The sequence below is a fragment of the Maylandia zebra genome, linkage group LG8 (assembly GCF_041146795.1).
Source record: "Maylandia zebra isolate NMK-2024a linkage group LG8, Mzebra_GT3a, whole genome shotgun sequence".
Lineage (NCBI taxonomy): Eukaryota > Metazoa > Chordata > Actinopteri > Cichliformes > Cichlidae > Maylandia > Maylandia zebra.
Window position 1 is genome coordinate 17806947 of NC_135174.1, and position 20334 is coordinate 17827280.

Genomic DNA, 20334 nt, shown 5'->3' on the forward strand with positions numbered 1-20334 from the left:
CCCCCAACATTGATTAGAAAAGCACCTCTAGAGGTCACAAATGACAAGTGAGGACTGTCAACCTCTTAAGCCTGTTTTACCCACAATAACTGTGACTGAGGCCTTCATGGCCTATAGAGTGATGTTCACCAGAATTACAACTGATCAAGTGACCTGACTTGTGCAAATATGGGAAGCACCTTCTTTCATGTGACAGTATCTTTTTGTTTACCTTGCTTTTTTTTCCTGGTGGTGGCATACTGGGACTGTTGCAGTGAGCTTGGAGCAGTCTTCCTGTAGATGCTGTTACGATCCAGTGAGCCCACATAAACAGGCTTCCGGCCCATTTTTGAACTTGCGCTCCCCCCGCTTGACTCATATCCCTTCTCCTGCTCATCACTGTGCACAACAGGATCCTCAAATGGTTGTATTTCACCGAGGGCCAATGTTTGGTTCTGCTGCTCAACCCACTCCTCAGTCTTGCGATCTTTTGTAGGGTATTCCTCATATTGTGAATCTATAGACAGTGAACGCAAATCTCGGTATCGGTCTCGATACTTGTCTCGATACTCTTCCTTAGAGTATCGGCCATCATCCTCACGGTCGTAGTGGTCATAGTGGCCCGCAGCCCTCAGGTCAAGGTGTTCCCTTGTTTTGTAGTTCTGTCTGTGGTCGTACTGATCATCTCTCCAGTCATCTCCTGCGTCCTTGTATCTGTAATACCGGTCCCTCTCTTTATAATTCCAGCGTCCATCAACTTCAGAGTCATACTGGTGTCTTCCTCTACTGGTGTACCGTTCGTCAGCTCTTCGGTGAGCGTCCCTGTTATCTTCTCTGCGGTCATAGTGATGGTCGGCACGCCGATCGTAGTGATAGTCCTTCTGTTTTCGCTCATCATAGTAGCGGTCCTCATCTCGACGATGGTGAGAGTCCTCGTCTCTGGAGCGATGCCTGTCTTTCGAGTCATAATAATCCCTGTCAGGGTCACTGTAGTATTCACGGTCCCTGTAATTGTCTCTGTGTGAATAAGTGTTTTTATGATCATGGTAGTCTTCAAGCTCACTGTTGTAACTTTCATGCTCTCTGAGATCATGTCTACGGTGTTTCCGGCTTTCATAGTATTTCTTTTCCTTGTCTTCGTAACGCTCATTGTATTTCCTTTCATAATAATCCCTGTGCCTGTATTTGTCATTGTACTCATACTCCTCCATGTCACTGTGACTACGATGGTCATAACGTTCAGAGTCACTTTCTCTTACCCTGCCATCTCTCCTTCTGTCCTTGTCCAGTGTACTATAACCTTCTTGAGTTCTGAAATCATGAGTTCCTTGTTCTTGTGGCACTCTGTTGTAGCCCTGGTGGCTGTAATCTTCAGGACCCTGATAAAAACAATGTTTGCCTTTCCATTCTGATATCCTCAAGTTTAGGTGACCATCTTCTGAACGAGGGTGAAAGTAAACGTCCTGGCCTTGAGGCCTTGTATCCATGAAAGCTGCCCTATGACGGTCTTCATACTCCCAGCTCTGTTGGTGGATGACGTTGCCCTGTGTAACTTGGGCTTGGTACTGCACTTGCCACGGAGGTGGTACATGCATAGGAGGCTGTATCGGGCCAACGGGTACCATTGGGCCAACGGGCACCATTGGGCCAGCTGGCACCATTGGGCCACCATGTACTGGCATAGGTGGAGCTGGAAGTGGGTCACCGGGATGCGCTAATAAGACTGGTGCCTGAGGAGTGCCAGGAGGAACGACTCCATACCCTGGATATCCAACCTGTTGCTGCTGTAGCTGCAGTTGTTGTAAATGTTGCAGATGGGCAATCCTTTCCCTCTCTTTTGCCAAGTCAGCGTCCCCCAGCTCCTCCACGCTTTTTCCTCTCCTCATTGGAGCACCACCTGGATGATTCCAATCCACTGGACCAAACATGACTGGGTTGCCATAAACTGCGGGGCTCTTCATGCCTCCTGCTGTTTAAATCAGCCTGCCTGGAGCTGATACAGTTTCTTGCTCAACGTGGCTTAAAATCTATTTCCAAAGTCCTGCATTCCATAACAAAGCGCTGTGGGAGACTCCACCTGCCTGACATATTGTCTGTAACTCTCCACTTGTTCTTTCTGCCTCCTCTCCACTGCCTCCGCAGGACTGCCTGGCCAAAGCACCTCCCCAACCCTCAGCGCAACTGAAACAGTCCTCCCCGTAGCCACCTCAGCGAATCATGGAAGGGAAGGAGTGGCCTCCTTGGGTTAATGATTCAGTAGAGTCACATGAGTGGAAGCTTAGCCCAACAGCTCCTCCCATTGTTTAAACTGGTTAGTAGCTGTGTTTGCAGGAAAACAGCCTGTCTGGAGATTTTCTTTGAAGGTAGATGAGGACAAACTTCACAGTCTGCCTTTGCATGCCCCCCCCCACCCCCCCCCCCCACCCCACCCATCGCATGAACAATCCTGTCTTTTCTTGTATCCTGTTTTCTTTGTTTTTGTTCTTTCCGGTGGGCTTCAGTGCAATTCCCACCACATCACTGACCTAACTCACTTTCGGCTGCGTGTACAACCAGCTTTAGTATTGCTATTGTAACTTTCTGGTGTTATCTTTAACTCATTCACTGCCAGCCATTGGCAGTGAATGAGTTAAACCCATTGACTCATTCACTGCAATTGACGGCTATAGACGTCAATGGCAGTGAATGAGTTAACCTTGAACTAACTTCATCCTTACAGTTTGACTTTGCCCCTGCATATCATGAAAGTGCAACCACTAAGGCACAAAGACTGCCACGTGATGTCGTTGGAAAGAATTTCGCTTTTAAATGTATAAATGATTAAAAGATGAGTGTGAAGCAGCAAACAAGTAAAGTATCTGTATTTATTCACCGAGTGTGGAGAGGGAACGTCTTTGAAAGCATATGCAGCCTGATCAAGCCAGAGCAGCTAGTGAAAACGTAGCTGCTGGTGAGTACAATGAACTATTGTTGGAGACTGTCCCCACTCTCAGAAGAGACACGATCCTTTGAGTGTGAGAAAAAAACTGGGCTATTCATAAAGCGGGAGTATAAGATCGCCTCCCTTAATCTCCATCAGTTCCAAAGGGACAGGTTTAAAGGGACCTGCTTAAACTAAAATGTTTAAATGTTTATGTGATACACACGGAAACATAGACATGAACTAGTTTTAATCTAAAACATAATTGGTTGGTTCACTGAATACCTAGTTTAGGAATTACAGGGCAAATAAAACCAGGCTAGTTTATAAAACCAGAGCTTATGTCTCAATAAAAGGCTTTACGAATGTTAAATTCAGAGAAGAAAAGTCAAAATGAAACACAAGCACAGATGCAGCTAAAACAGACTTCAGAGTCTGTGAATACATTACAAAATACAGCTGTTTTTAGTCTTGATTACTGTAAGTATTTAATATCCATGATTTAGCAACTCATCCGTCAATCCTCAGTTTCACAAGGTAGGACTGAGTATAGAAATCCTACTTAGACATTGTTCTTTTCTTACATCAGACTTGTTTAATTATCAGTTTTCAACATCTCAGCTTTCAATAGCAGAACACGACCGAAACTGTGTTTGTGTGCTTGGCTGCAGGAATGTCAAATACAGCATTCCTCTCTGTGGCTGTGTCCGCTTACGTGCATGTGCGGGACTTGATTAATAATTAGATTTCTTGCAAAAGCAACATCCAGAAATAAGGTCATATATTAAGCCTTTCTACTTTCTCATAGTGGGCCAACTGAGGGAAACCTGAATCTGACACGGATACTGCAAACCGTGACAAACAGATCAGGATCGGGCTGTGGTGTCGTGAAAGTTGAAGGGAGGCGTTTTAATTAAAAGGTACTCAAGGTCAAAGAGCTTAAAGAGAAAAGAAAACCCTGCACTTGTCTGTAAGAAAGGGAGCACTGTTTACTGCCACCAAGCACTTTTTAAAGGCTTTTTTAAACAGGCTTTGTCACATAATTACTATAGCATATAGAACATATGGTACTAGTTGGACAAAAAGATCAAAACATTAGCTTTTGGCACAGTCGTATCACATAAAACATTTTTGTCCTACAATATCCACAAACTCATACTAACTGCACATGAAAGAAATCATATCGAGATTATATGATGAACCTCAATAAGCCATATTGTGACATGCATCATCAGCTATAGGTTTGAGCCATACAAACAATACTTAAATGCATTTTTCTCCTCTTTTTATAACACGCTGTTCCCAAAACATTGATGCTGTTCATCTGGATGTAGCATTTTCAGTGGGAGGAATATCGTTTAACATTTCACCCCAAAAGGGACGTGTTTAGCATTTAAAACTTATTAATAAACCCTGATTAATGTAGCATGTGTTCAAAAATATTATCCCTGTTTATGGGTTTGAAGTGGCCTCAGGAAAGTAAATAAAAGGCAGAGCAGTGTTGAAGTTACTCCCTGCCTTGTCACAATAAGCTTCTATTGTCTTTTTGATGTCACACTTATAAACACACCCTGTAAAAGCATTCATTCCTAAGTGGCGCGTGTGTCTATACAGACACATAGCATCAGGATGACAAACGAGTTTTTTTGCTACAAAGATCCTGAAAGAATTCCTGATATGTGCACACCTTTATCCAAGCATTAAATGGGAATAACAAAGACAAATGTAATGTTGTACCTACACTGTAGACTAAAAGCTTTTCTTTGCAATGCTTTGATTATCATGTCAAACACTGTTTTCCTCTTCAGCAAATACCAAAGGAAAAAGGAGACTGAATATCTGATTTATTGCTGTGAATGGAGGGTGAAAGAATTCCTGCAGTGTTGTAAGGAAACAGAAAATATGTGGCTGTATGACCCTTAATGGAACCTGTAGCCACCAGATCCTGTTCCTGCCCTGAGGCTGATTGTTTTAGTAGCAAACACCAAGACCAAGAATTCAAAAGCACAGGAGAGTGATTGATAAAATATAATCATTATGAGTGATTGGATTTAAGGCTTCTTAATGAAGACTAAAAAACTATTTTAAAGTGTATTAATTAATTAAACGAGTACATGCCCATACTACAGTTATCTGGTCTGCTTGTACTGTTGACAAAGTGATATACTTACTCACTATGAAAAAAGTAATAAACAGTGCTGTTTATACAAACAGAAGATAAATAGGGATCAGATTTTTTAAGTGTCCTTTTTTTAGCTTCGCTACTATAAAAATGTCATTTTAATCCATTCTCAGATGGTGACATCAAAATGCACTACTGTGAAAAGGTCCTGGGAAAAAAAGACATCTCTTATTTCTTTTTATTTTACTGGGAACGTGGAAAAAATACGTGATTCAATTTACAGAAACATGCATGTAAACAAGCATATAAGACAAAAAAATCTGAGTTTGTACAATTCTATCGATAAAAGTCATCCATCTTTATATTTCTTAAGTACGTGGCTTTCAGATACTATTCATCTGTAGACAGTTTGTCTTTCTCTAATAGGCTGTTCCAATGCCAGCATGTTATCTAAAGATTACTCATTTACGGTGGACAGTAAAGCAGCTGAGGATTGGTTCCTCCCATAGTTTTACAGTTGTTTTGCTTTTACCAAGTTTATAGTGGTTTTCCACTTCTAAGTATTGTTATATTTCTATCATGATTGTTTAGGCATGCATCGCATGCTTGACAAGCAAGGATATATATTTTAGATGTTATAAATGTCTCTTTGTGTTCCTCTTCCTATCCCTGTGTAAAGCACTTGGATGTGTAGTGACGCAATAAAGTGAAAACTACACATAAATTTGACTCGAAATTCCACTAAAGAAAATTCTGTGTTTTTGCAACAGGCTGCTAGTACAAAGTGCCTAAAGGTCGAATTTATGTCTAGAAACACTGGTTCCTTAGGTGTCTTGTTTATGTTTGAATGATCTTTAGGTCATTATGAAGTGATTTATCTGCAATAAAATCCTCTGAAAATGGTCAGGTGCAAGGACTAGATTGGCTGCCTTTTCCCTCATTTTCAATGTCCACGGAAAAATTTGAATGACCTCCAAAGATCCTAGAGAAATATTGCTCCAAATCATTTTAGCAAAAATCAAGGCTGGTTCAACAGAAGCAAATGATAAAGAAATGAGGGGGTGGCTCAAGACTTGCACAGTGCATCATATATATATATAATAAAATCAAGCTTTGTGGATATAAATTACTCTTCTGTCATGAAATTAAAATCATACAATGCTTCATAAGAGTTATAAGGGTATAAATGCTAAAAATGGGACATTTTAGCCCATTGCTAGATGGTTTCAGGGCATAAATAATATCAGACATAATTATCTGATGTAGATAAATATTGGCATAATATAACTCCTTATCATATAGAAGTTTAAAGACATTATCTGCTGGGAAAATACCTCAAAATCATTTATTACAATGATGCAGGATTTACCTTAATAGCCATATAAAACTTGAGAAGTGGTAGCTATGATAGGAAAAATATTTTATAACGTAATATTTTGTTATAAGTGAATATTTTTAATATTTTCAGAGTAGCACTAAACCTTCAACTCCTATACTGCTATAACCCACAGGGACCGTAACTTTGGTTGTGCAGCTTACGTCCAAACCAAAATAAATTACTCAGTCAATACAACACAGACTGGTAAATATCTAATAACCACACCTCTTACATCCCCATAGAATTCAGTCTCACCTGCCATTCTGTGTGCCGTTGCTTTCTGAGTCCAAACAGTGAGGAGAGCTGTGCCACGGGCCATGTCACAGCTCGCCACAACCACACTTTGGTTCCCACTCTAGAGTGGGCCATGCTCCGTCTCCACTTTATGCTATTACAAAATTCCCCAAATCCCATTCAGTTCCCCCGGGATCTTTACTCATCTTGGAAAGGAAGCGACGATGGAGGGGGGAAACAGGGGAAAAGGTCCAGAGGGAGAAACTTGGAGTGAGTACGAAAGCCACTTATGTGGCACTGCTAACCCTTTCACTATGTGCAGGAATGCAATTCATATCTATGTGAAAAAATGTTGGGCTACCAAAGACAGCACAGTGCGCCCGGACGGCAGCAAGCAATGAAAGCCCAATAGCTCTGAATGACAGTGATCTATCAACTGCTGGTTTATTTTATCTACAACTCTGGACGAAGATCATTTAATTTCATGTTATTTACCAATCAAATAATTACGTTTTTAAGATACTCTTACACTTAGTTATGGAAATAATTTACTGCTGAAGCAGGAAATCACTGACAGCAAACGAGATACAAAAACTGTGAACAGCAATAAAAACCTCACTGTAAAGGCGCTCCACAGTGGTTCTGCCACATTCGCTGTAGTTTTATCATTAGCACTGTACAGAGGGAAAGCAACCCCCCCCCCGACATGTACATACACACCACAGACAGACAGACAGTTATGATAATCCTTAATTTAAATATACAGTTCCCCTTCCGTTGATGACTGCAGACAGTAAATAGGGATGTTTGGCTTAAAATGTTTATATTTGTCTTGTGTCTGTGTGTGTGTGTCTGTGTGTGTGTGTGTGCACCATGTTTAGATATCTTTGTGAGGACCAAAGATTGGAATGCTACTACACTTGTGGGGAGCGACGGTCCCTTATGGGGACAAAATGCCTGTTCCCACTAGTTTGAGACTCAAAATGTGCTTTTAGTGTGAGGGTTGCAGTTAGGTTGTAGTTAGGTTTAGGCTAAGTGTTAAGGTTGGGCTTAAGCGTTATATCAATTAGATGTCCTCACTAAGATATGAAAACAAGTGTGTGTCTCAGAGATTTGGACAACAGGTCAAAGAGGAAATCTAGTAAATACCAATGTCTCATTTTAAAATTCTTTTTATATTACATTTTGTCTTTGGCGAATGAGGATTATCCCGTGAAGTAACCCACGGGCAACAAGAGCAGCTATGACATCAACTAAAAACAAGACTTTCCTCAGATTTGATTTGTTCTGCATTGTTTCTGTGTGTATGCAACTCATCCTGTAAGCAAACCGTCAAACTTGTGGAAAACATCTACATGGAGATGCCGATGTGCACTTTGAAGAAGCATCTCTAACTTTCTGTTAAAATATCACATTCAGACTAAATAAATATACATTTGCTGGGAATAGCAGTTGAACAATTGTAACATGCACTGTTATATAGTTACAAATATCCAAACTTCTGTCTCCAGATGATGAATATTTAATTGATAAATCGATAATCAGAATATTTGCATATTAGATTCTTGTTGACTGTCACCTAATTAATTATTCGACTTACTGTTGCAGCTCTTCCCATAGCTCTATTTTAATCTGTCCTTGAGAAATTTACAAGTTTAAAATCGAGCCCTCACCTCCAACTCCAATGACTTCTATCATGTCGTCATTACTGAGAATACCTAGTTTACGGTCTCGCCCAATAAAACTTGCAATCCCATGTAACCTGATCCTCCGACAGTTTTACCATCTTACCTTGTAGCTGCTGCTGCTCCAGGGCCAGCGTCTCCAGCGTGTAATTGCAGAACTCTAGATTCTCCAAGGCCTGGACGCGGGCTGTCTCATCCTGCTCCTCCTCCTCCAGCATTGCCCTGAGTTCCTCCGCCGTGTGTGCGTAAGCCTCCATGTCGCGTTCCACTTCTTGTAGCCGTAGCAACAGCTGTTGCCTTTCCTCCTCCTCTTCCTCCCTCTGTGTCTGAGTCTCTAGCTCCATCTCTCCATCTCTCTCCAGCTCTTGCTCTGCCTCAAGCTGACACTGGATCTCATGTTCCTGGGCAGCTTCAGGGTCGCCCTGCTCAACCTGGCCTCCCGTTGTTTGGTCGAGGAGGTTTGCAGCCGGCTCGTCAGGGGTGTAAAAGATGGGTGTGTTGATGAGGGAGTTGCCGGTTGGAGGAGTAGTGCGATTCTGTCTCGGGCACCGGGGAGGAGGGCGTGGAGCCGGGCGAGTCGGTTTGTACGCAGCTGGAGCTGGTGGGCGCGTGGCTCTGGGACGAGGAGGCGGAGGGCGGAGGGTTCTGCGTCTTTCCAAAGAGTGAGAGTCAGACTGCAGGAGGTGGGACACAGGAGAGTGTGAGGAGCCTCGAATGATATCCCTTTCGTCTTTGTAGTCCACGATAGAAAAGTGCCGTGAGATATGGGGCTGATTGCTCAAGCTTTTCTCAAATTCAAGGAGCTGCTGTGACAGCTTCGTCTCCAGGTCACTGGTCGAACTTGCCAAGGTTTCTAAGGTTACGGATGAAGGCAGTAGCCCATTAGAGCGACGTGTCATCTGTTGGTTACGCAGGCGGATCTCAGAGCTCATCATATCAGCATCGCTGGCACTTGCATGGCGAGTTAGCCTCTTATACTTTTGGCCCTCCACACTGTTTAATACCTGACCTCTGTTATTGATGGAGGCGTTCTTTCTTTGCTGCCTCTGGTAATATTTGCTGTCTTTAGACCACCCAGGTTGGGTGTTATGAAGTGTTAGGCTATGACTTAACCTGGGTTGTTGATGCTGATGGTTACCATTGGTAGAGGTAGGCAGATTTCTGCTAGTAGCTGGGCCAACGTGCTGCCTATGGCTATGTGGGGGAAAGTTAGGCCGTGGTGGCAGCCTGGGCCTTTCTGGAGTGGATTTCGGCCTCTGAGGCCCCCTTTGTGCTGGGGGGGCAGGTCTACGTGGCTGAGAGTCAGCCCTTTGACCACAGTCTGTCTGCCCTGCGTTACCAGTCTGAGCAACAGTACTTTGGTTTTCACATGCCCACCGGTGCTCCTCAGCCCTCTCAAAATAGTCCAGGTCCCACACTGTGTGATCCTCATACATGCTCCACTCTTTCTCTGGATCACTGGGACATAAAGGATCAGAGGTGTGTTCAGTATTGCTGACCTCCTTCTCTTCTTCCGGCTCAACAACACCCGTTTCTTCTGCAATTTTTTGAACATGCCCCTCTATTTTGACAAAGCGATGAGGAAAGATACCCCGCTGCCCTCGCACCTGTCCCTCCAGCCAACCATCTTCCAATGTGCCGACAATACGGATTCGATCCCCCACATCAAAGTCCAACTCGCCTGGTTCCATGGCTCGAAACTCATACAGTGCTACTCCATAGACTCCGCCCTCCTCTTCCTCCTGCTCTTCCTCTACTACTTTTTGTTCTTCTTCCTCTCTCAACGTTTCCTCCTCTTCTTCCATTCCTGCCTCCTCATTGCCCTCTTCAGCCTCAAAGGCATCCTCGTAGATGCATGGCTGAGGGTCTTTGTTCAAATACTGGGAGTCTACAGGTTCCTGAGGAGACCGAAGGGGACCTGATAGCTCCACAAACCCCTCTGGGAAGTTTCCCCTGCGGCCATCAAGTTCGCCCTGGAACCAGCCCGGCTCAGGCAGGCCTGTGATGATGATCACGTCCCCCTCACGGAAGTCCAGCTCCTCACTGAGCTGCGCATGGAGGCTCATAAGGGCCCGGGCTTGACCTAGAGCATAAGGTGGGAGCTCTGACGCCTGGGCCTGGGCTGAGCGCTCAGACAGCTGCCGGGAACGGCACGAAAGGGTCAGCTCCTTCACACATGATGTCGGGAAGAGACCACGGGCACCCCAGGCATTACAGCCACGTTGCCAGATTTCTCCGAGGTCCACGGACCCTCCTGCCTCCCCAACTACCACATCACCTGAAGAGACAGAGAATAAAGAGGATTTAATTTAATCTGGATATTAATGAAAATAAGATTATTAAAGGACAGAGAGTTTCTGTTCTGTCACTTAAATGACTGTTGATAAGATACACATTAAGCACACAAGAGCTCATGCTAGTTCCCTAAATAAATCTACAGTAAAGATGTTGTCTATATTCTTACTATTCAACCAATTAAACAAGAGCTCTCCTGCTTGTGTGCGGCCATAAACTAAGAGCAATTTTATTGATATATAGTTACTTGTTTTTCTTCACTTTTTGCAGAACATTGATTTTTTTTTTCATGTTTTTGTGTGAAATCAAGTTGCTTGGCTCAAGTAAATTGCTTAATTGTAGCATTTTTAATAACCTGTTTTGGGTCTACACTAACATAGAACTGGAGAATCCGGGATTATGGGAATGTGGGTTGGATGGTGAGGAGTCATGGAGGTCACATTCCAAAGACCTGCAGCTCCACCTCCCATTGTGTCTGGGACCAAAACTGGCACACAGCCATCCTGACCGTGGAAATCATACTGGAAATGAACGCTTCAACTCTCGGATGGCCAGTAATGACTGTTTCCTATGTGTCCTCTACTATTTATGACAATACAAACATACACTGCACTGCACAAGTGACTACGGCTGATAATGGGCTATGATAAGAATCGAAGGCAAACACAATGATAAGTATGTAGGGATAATAAAAGAAAGCTGGGTGAATTATTAACTAATTATCTGCTACAGTTGGATTCAAATGCTTCAGCACGACCAGCAGTGATCAGCTACATGAAGTAAAAAAATTCTGTTGTTTAAAATCAGTTGAATTCTGAAAATCGTGAAGATCTTTCTTGTCATTACATGAATACTCACACACAACAAAACTGCCATCTCTCAGTAGTACACAGTAATTAAGTAAATAAGGAATTTGAATAGGAACTGATCATATAAAAAGAACAAGGAAAATAAAACTGATCAAATAAGTCAGAGTATGAAGAACAGTGTAAGATGTTAAGTCAATCACACAACAGAACATGGAAAAAAGGGTATTTTTTGGTGTAGTCGCATGGGTTTTTACTGTTCTATAGCAACTCCCAGGGTGAAAGGTCACTTAATTCAACTACTTCTAAGGCTACTGCTACTACTAGCACTAATAACATTAAAAGTATGAAAAGTGTTACCAATATAAAAGATCTGTGCAAACATCTGTGCTGTCTGCCTGAGAGTGTTGCAAGTGACAAATCGTAAAAAAAGAAGAAAAAAACACCACAATGAGAAACAGAAACATGCAGAGAAAACAAAAAAAATCATCATCTAGGGACGTTGGTTTAAATTTTGCCAATGAGGACATCTAGTGGCCAGTTCTGGAATCAGCTTTGTGTTTTTATCATTTAAGCCCATCTCTTTTCTTTAAGTACATACAGCAGCTACCATCAAAAAATACCTGCTGGTTTTATGTTATATGAATAAAATTGGACATATTTAGTAATATTTCACTGGGCCTTGATCTTTGAGCATTGTGAATAAGAATGATCCGATCATGCTTACATGCAGAAAAGCACAATGAGCTGAATAGAGATACAATCTCTAAAGGCTGTATTGAGTTTCATATCTTTATTCTTTGTGCAAAATGGATGGACTACATTGACGGATGAATGCTTGTAACATATTGATATACATTAAGGTGGGGAAAAATGTACCCCAGCATCAAGGAATACTGTTATCTGATTGGCTGGTAGGTCGCTAATCCGCAAGAGCTATGACCTCCGTAGAGAAATGTAAGACTCCCCCATTCATTTCTGTCTAATATACTGAAATTAGAATCCACCAACTTAATATGCCTTTACACCTTAGTACAGCTTTAACCTTAATGTATACATGGAGTTCATACCTACCAGTCAATCAGATAACAGATTTTGAATTTCAAAATTCAAAATCTCATGGTAGGAATCTCAAAATTTCGATTTAATAACTTGAAATTTTGAGATAACTTAAACATTCTGACACAAAATCAGTTTACCTGAGTACTGCGACATCAACAAGTAGTGTTAAGCTAAGTGAGAAAACATGATTTGTTAGTGTTATATGTAGCACTGTTTGCAACAAGTGTGTTAAGTCACAACAAGTTCAAAATCGCCTTTTTAAAGTATCAGACGACAAACCAAAAGCAGTCATTCACACTTTTGCTATTATGTTACAAGTCAGCACCGGCTGTGTGTGAGAGAGCATGCAGTATGTTCGTACCTCTCTTCAGGGACAGATTTCCTGGCTCTGCTGAGCTGAAATCATTAATGCACACATACAGTCTGTCTCCAGGCTTGGTGCTGGGAATGGTGACCTCTTCCACAAAGGTGCTGGGGAACTGACCTGAAGGAACAGATGTGAACATCATCGGTAAATTCATTAAAGACATCTCCTACAAATGCCTGAAATGTCAGGCAGTGACAACACCTTCCTGAATAATTCTTCTCTTTAGGGGTTGCCACAGCAGATCATGTGCCCCCAAATGTCCAAACCACCTCAGCCTTGCCTCTCCAACTTTGTCTCCAATCCACTCAACCTGAGCTGTCCCTACCTTTCCATCCCGCTCGCCCCAATGAAAAATCTTCACATCATCAGCTCAGCCTCCGGTCTTTTTGTCAGTGCCATCGTCTCCAAACCATCACACCAGATCTCACTACCAAACCTTCCCTTTCACTCTTGCTGCTATCCTTCTGGCACCCCATGAGCGCCTCATCTCCACCCACTCCAACCTCCTTCACCTCTCGTGTGTGCATTCCATTGCTCTGGATGGCTGACCCCACATATTTAAACTCATCTATCTTCACTACCTCTGTTCCCTGCAGCTTTTCTGTAACACCCATCTCACTTTTTTTTGTTGGCATTTTGCACACGTGTACAAAATATCAACAAATCCCATTTTCAGGATCAGCTGAACAAGCTATTGTTGACTTCCCCTCTGCATGAGCAGCGGTGTTTGACTGTTCGGCTTCTCTCACACATTAACACAGATCACTTCAGATCCAGGTTTACTTCTGGAACTCGAATTGATTAAGGTGAGGAGGTTTCCTGGTCAGAAGCTGCAGGATAAAGGGAACTCGCTAGCTGTGCATTCATCTGCACTATTCTCACACTGATGTATTGTGCTGCAAACCAGTCACAGAATTTGTGTTGTGCTCTTGTAGGTTAAACACTGTGTAATACCCAGTTTGGCTGGACACACAGGAAAGTTCAGGCATGTGTCAAAACAGATGATCACAAATAATCATTGCTACTTGATTATTTCCAGACTAGTTAATAATTTAAACCTCTCTGTTTCACCCTCATCAGTCATGAAAGTGTTAAGTTACAAACAGAAGAAAGGAGGATCATGTGCATGAGTGTGTGAATGTCAAAATAGCAATAAGTCACTAAAATTCCATGTAGCTTGTTTCCATGTTTAGTAACTCTTAGTAGGTGTCTCTATTTATCTTTATGGAAACCTTTATTCATGCAGGTCCCTCAACAGTAATAACGAAAACGGTCACTTTACCTGTAACGCCATCTTTGTTGCCGAGCAACCAGAACTCATCCACGACACTGAGCACCTCGATGACATCGCCAGTAAATAGTGGTAGCTCCTCGGAGACGCTGGGGAGAAACTCAAACACAGCGCGCACCACAGATCCTGCTTCCATTACTCATAACCTGCAGAGGCAGACAGAGAGATTTGAAAGGTCACTCTCAAACTAGTCCATGTACAACTTCAATTAAAAGGGTGATTCATTTAAAAAAAAAAAAAAAAAAGATCTACAGCCTCTGGGAGAGAGCTAGCCTTGGTGAAATAACAGCAAATGAAAGGGGAAGCGAGAGCGTGAGAAACCATCAATAGAAAGGAGACAGACAAGAAAGAGAAAAAGAAAAAGAGAGCCTCCATTTAGGAAGGCTGAAGGACATTCCTCCTCTATTCTCCCCTTTCTTTGACTTCTCCTGAGGAAATAAACATTACAAAGGAAAGCAACAGCAGCTCAAACGGCACACTCCTTCCTTCGACTGGACGCTGTGTATCACAGAAATATGCAAACAGATTTTCTAGTGAAGCCAGTGAAAACCTGGATATGAGTCACAAGTTTAAGCTACTGTTTTTGTTTTGGGTATAATGCAGTGAACCTAGCATTTTACATGTTCTACATCACATCGACATAAAGCTTCACTCATCAGGCCTCAAATGATTAAAGATTTTGACATAATTATTATCATAATACTCTAATAAATAACCAAGCAGAAACCTCAATGGGAAAGAAACAAAATCACTGCGAAGGTTCCAAAACATCCCTCTGAGATTTTTTTCCCATATTGACATGACAGCATCACACAGTAGCTGCAGATTTGTTATCTGCACATCCATGATCGTAATCTCGTTTCACCAAATTCTAAAGGTGCTCCGTTGGATTGAGATTTAGTGGCGCTGTCATGTTTAAGAAACCAGTCTGAGGTTATTTAGTCTCTGTGACATGGTTCACTGAAGCCTTAAAGGGATGGACACCAAAAATACTCAGACAGGCATTTAATTGATGTTCAGCTGATACTAAGGGGATACTACACCAGTATAATAACTGGGTCAAATTTAACCAATTCAGCAATTATGTCTAATCGTCTCAACCTATGGTTGAAAAAGCACAACACACAGTGTTTGGATAATTAAATGCATGGATGAATGCATTTACAGCTTCTCTGTAACTGGTATATAATGAATTGTACTTCAGGTCACAGAGCATCAATATTCACATTTGTATTCTGTAGCAGACTTTTTCCAATTATCAGTAAAATGAGCAAATACCCAAAACATCCAAAGCCTTGTGTATCATTATCTGGAGACAGTCAGACTAACCACAGGTGGGGATAGACAGGCTGAAGGAGACTGGAAATGAGAGAAGAGGGCTGCAGTTTGTCACAGTGAAAGGGGTCTCTGTCTCTGAAAGGGGGGGGACAAGACCGTATCCCAGTTCTGTGCCACTGTCTCTGGAGAGAGATGCGGTCCAGATTATCCTGGATGTGGCGACGAGGGGAATAAAGGAGCAGATGACCAGCTGTTAAAAAAACAGAGGTTTCCTAAGCAACCGCGTCTATGGGCGTGTTCGGGTTATTGTCTCTTACACTGTTAAGGTTAACCAACACTGTTTTGCGTAACAAACATAACTGGTGCTCTCTGTGTGGCAGATCGTGAACTCAACACCGCTCAGCCATAAAGACCTCAATGAAACCTAAGCAGAGGCTGCAACTAATGCAAGCCAAAGGGAGAGGTCCAACCAGAGGCTTAAAACGGTGCAGGCAATGAAAAACAAATGGGCTGTTTAATCATTTATAAAGAACACTATGTTGTTCGGTGCTCATTATTATTATTTGTGCAGTAAACAGGCCACAGTAGTTCTAAAGAGAATGAGGAAGTAACCCAGATGACTCAAAAATCAGGCATACCTCATACAACAACACACCTATACATTCAAAGGCCATTTCTGGTGAACCACACAACCTCTGGCTGAGTTACAACATCAATCCAGGACTCCGTAGTCTACTCACAACTACAGGCCAGTGGCCACTCTTCAGTGTTGATGATGTGCACATCCTGGACAGGGAGGAACGCTGGTTTGAGCAAGGAGTCAAGGAGGCCATTCACGTGAAAAGGAAAAGTCCATCTCTGAATGAGGAGGGGGCCATCTTCCAATGCTGTGACTGCAGCCATTCCCCAACTCTATGTGAATGGTACTCATTGGTTGGTCATGACAATTTGCATATTAATGATCATGAAACTGACCGCTCGGCCCATTGTTAGCCAGCGGTGCTAGGGTCAGCCATTATGCAAATGTGCTGTTTATGGGGTTTGGGAAAATTGCAGTCAGCTGAGACTACATTAGTCATTTGGTTGAGTGACGAAATGTTTCTCCCACTGAAATCACACGAACAGATCGAGCTTCTGTGAACACTGCAGTCCCTGCTCTCTTGTCTGTGTCACATCTGTATAAAAAGCTACGCGTACACACAAACAGAGGCCACAGATGACAGCTGCATTCACGCAACATTCAGCATCACATTTCAGCAGTGCTGCAAATGAGTGAACTTAGTTTTTGTGTTTCTGAATTTAATTGTGGTCAAACAATTAGAGTATGTAACCGCCAACATCACTCCCTCTCATTAATCACTCTCTAGTTTGCTTGGTCACTGCTGCTGGCTCAGACGAAGAGTCCTGTCTTGAAAGATATCTTTACAAAGAGCGATTTAACAATTTAAATATCAAATTACTCATACAGTCTATACAAATATTCATTTTTTCTTGCTTTTTGAGTAAAAGAAAATATTAACGTCAGTAAGGATTTAAATATTTCTTTCATCAAGACCCGCTGTATCATTTAAGCGTTTCCTTAACTTCTTAAGCAGCATATATCGCCTCATAACCCCTGAAAAGACAGGACAACAGCAGCTGCATCTTCAACATCACAAGGATTAGACATGCCCTGACACGCACCTCTGAGGAATGGTTTCCATGAAACAATGAATGATACTGATCTATCGCACTCACAGCCTGATAGGCTGGGAGTAAATAAGACCAGTTCCTGTAAACAAATACAGACTGAATTTTGTGTCTGGTGAGTCAGAAATGAATAAATAAGAATTTATTTCCCTCCTAGAGTAAATGACACTAAATCATTAAAGGTAAGAGAGGTTTAAAAAAAGTTCTCAATGACACAGAACAAGAGTAGTCAAGCTAGTCACAAATGAAAACAATGCAAACTCAACTCAAACTTCGAACTTCAGTCGTTGAAGCGCTTTACAAAACACAAGTGAAACTATGAACCCACACCCGGCAGGGTTTTACAAAGCTCAGCCACTTCCGGCTGGTTTGTTACGTACAGTTGTGGTGTACAAAGTGTCCAATCCATTCTGATTGTGCTGAAACCTCCAAACCAGAAGTTGAAACAAAGCAGTCTGCTATTAAAACTCAAGATAAAATGGGTTGATGGTTTGGCATGCGTTCACGGTGTGAGAGTTTAAGTGTTTGCACTCGTGAGCAGTTTGCTCCTGGTTTGCTTAACGATAAATCATGAATCATGAAATATAAAACAAGTGTTTTGTAAACATTGAGCAAATTTCCCGTAATTTCTTTTTTTTTAAAAATCACCCAATGTGAAACACATGGGCGATCTTACCAGCAAAAGTCGTATTTGTTTATGTTAATGATATTCAAAGTCACATTATGCTGCTCAAATTGCATCTCCAACTGGGAGGAAAAAAGGTGATATTTACTCCTCGGTCTCTTAATCTTCAACCAGCCTGGTCTTGTCCATCATCGCAGCAAAGCTAACAACCAACACCCAGAAAGCCAAACCTCTTTCCTGCCACGGGTAAGTGGGATCTTGGATCTTTTTTGAAGTTAATCCTCAGATCCACGTCCAGCCAGACAAGCTTCTTAGTTTTATTTATGGGTACGTCAGTGTGTCAGCGGCCCCTGCCGCTTTTTCCACCGTGCCCTGGCAGATGAAAAAAGCTGCCTTCAGGTAGAGGTTTTCCAGCAGTACAGCAGAAGCATATAGCAACTGACCACAGTCTGAATGAAATTTGAAGCAGTTCACATAAAAATAAGCTTTTATGTATATCACACAGAAATTCCACTCCTGAAATGCTGTTGATAAGAAATATAAATGGTTGTGCCGTCGCTAAACGCAGTACTAAATATTTCACGCAAGTAGCACTGTGAATATTTACTACATTAATGAATATTATAACGATGCTTGAGCATGACTACAATCTTGTTTATTGGCTCTGTTACAGATAAAAAGGTTGCATGAAGCACACAAGAAAGAAATTTTGTACAGTTCTGGGAGGTCGACACATTTCTTCACAGCCGTCCTCTTTGTGTCACTTCACAAGTCTTCACATTCCAAAAAATACCCTGTGTTGCTTTAGGCGAGGGAGCTGACGGTGCATGCATGATGCAACGCACTGATCAGTATTTTCATACTGATGCAAAGCAGCATTGCACAGAGTTTACAAGCAAGTTGGCAGTTTAACACTGGCTAATGTGTGATCCAAGTGCAGCGGCTATTTGTGTTGTCATATGCAAATCTGTCAGGTTATAGTTAAAAAGGTTCAGGGCTCCAGTTCCTAGGAAAAAAAGGTTTAAGCCAAAATCAAATATCTTATTAACTTCAGATATTAGAAGCAAGAAAATAAATCTATCCCTCTATCTATCTATGTGTGTGTGTCAATTAGGGCTGCCACAAACGATTATTTTGATAGTCGACTAGTCACCGATTATTTTTGCGATTAGTCGACTAATCAGATCATCATCCATTGGACTACAGCTTATTGCACCAGCAGCATCTGGTCTTATATAACTATCATTAGCTTACAGCTTGAAGTGTTTGTGCTAACTAAAAATAAAGACAAGATGGTAGTTTATTAATTTTTAATGAAATTTGCAGATTGTTTCGGTGAAGTTTAATAAACTCCTTGCTTTCTAAAATATAACAGGACACCGGAGTATATTCTCCAGCATCTCACACTTCTGATAATCAGCTGTCTGCTTGACAGTTTTAGCTGTGCAAAAACTATACCTTTAATCTCAGCCAAACCGATTTACTCAGGAACAAATAAAATACTGAAAAAAGCCAAACAATAACATTTAAGTTATCTAAGTGACTTATATATATGTTTAACCTGACTAGCGAAAGACGGCGGTGGGTTTGAAAACGATTTGCCGGGAGTCCGGTGTTCTCACGGCTCTAGTTAGCCTTGCCCCCGCCTAGCTAACGAGCTAGTGGGTAACAGACGTCTCCGAAAACGTCGGAGCGCTTTTGAAAATATGTGGTGTCTTGATAAACTGAGCAGATATTTGAGGTTTACACAGCTACATTCTCGCCTGAAAATATGTTAAACGTTTATTTTGTGACCCAGAAAGAATAATAAGAGTAAAGTTAAAACTAACTAGCTGCCGCCATTGTTGACAGCTGCGCTATGAATTCTGGGACACAGCTTCTTCTTCTTCGGGGTTTAACGGCAGCTGGCATCCTTGGACATGCAGTGCTGCCATCTTCTGTTTCAGTCCGTTATTACACTCTTAAATCCTACTACTCATTCCTGCGTCCTTTGTGATCTTACAAAGCTTCAAACGATGCGTCGACTATTAAATTAGTCGTCGACGATTTTAATAGTCGACATAATCGTGACTAGTCGACTAATCGTGGCAGCCCTAGTGTCAATCAATATCAACACAACAGTCCCCAGACATGCAATATTGCAAACTTTAGAGTAGAAAGAGTGAAATACCACGACAACTACTACATTTAACCTTTTTTTATACAGATAGTCCCACTGAGATTCAATGTCTTATTTACAAGAGAGTTCTGTTTCAGACACGCATAATAAAATAATAATAAATAAACTGATAAAATCAAACTATTCCAGAAGTGGAAAACTTTGTTGATTGCATAACATGCCTCTAACACCTTAATTAGGCCCAACTTTCAATTTGTCTTATTCCTTTAAACACCTATAAATAAGCAACAGATTTACTAAGGAAACAAAATTACTGTGTGGCAGAAAGCAGTGGAAAATTCTGTAGGCATTCTGACAATGCACACGTTTTTTAATCAAATGCAGCCAGTTCATTTCAGCCATCATCATCAGTGCAGTTCACAAAGATCAGTGCAAAAGCAGGTCACAAATTACTACATCTGATGAGGTTACAAGTAAACAACTC

At 41.8% G+C, this 20334-nt stretch overlaps 1 protein-coding gene across 6 annotated transcripts in view; it reads right to left on the minus strand.

The window, feature by feature from the left end:
• dnmbp (dynamin binding protein) overlaps positions 1–20334 on the minus strand; it is a 54232-nt gene that overhangs the window by 16988 nt on the left and 16910 nt on the right. For 3 of the 6 annotated variants that reach the window (XM_012923643.4, XM_004567484.4, XM_004567483.4), the window contains exons 2-4: positions 14131–14285; positions 12843–12965; positions 8425–10596 (exon numbers count right to left, since the gene is read on the minus strand). In XM_012923643.4, the coding sequence (XP_012779097.3) occupies positions 8425–10596; positions 12843–12965; positions 14131–14275 (2440 nt within the window). In that variant the 5' untranslated portion in view covers positions 14276–14285. Of the gene's footprint in view, positions 1–211; positions 2120–8424; positions 10597–11779; positions 11818–12618; positions 12652–12842; positions 12966–14130; positions 14286–20334 lie in introns of those variants that run through there. The other 3 variants (XM_004567485.5, XM_023153823.3, XM_004567486.4) reach the window with 3 other exon arrangements.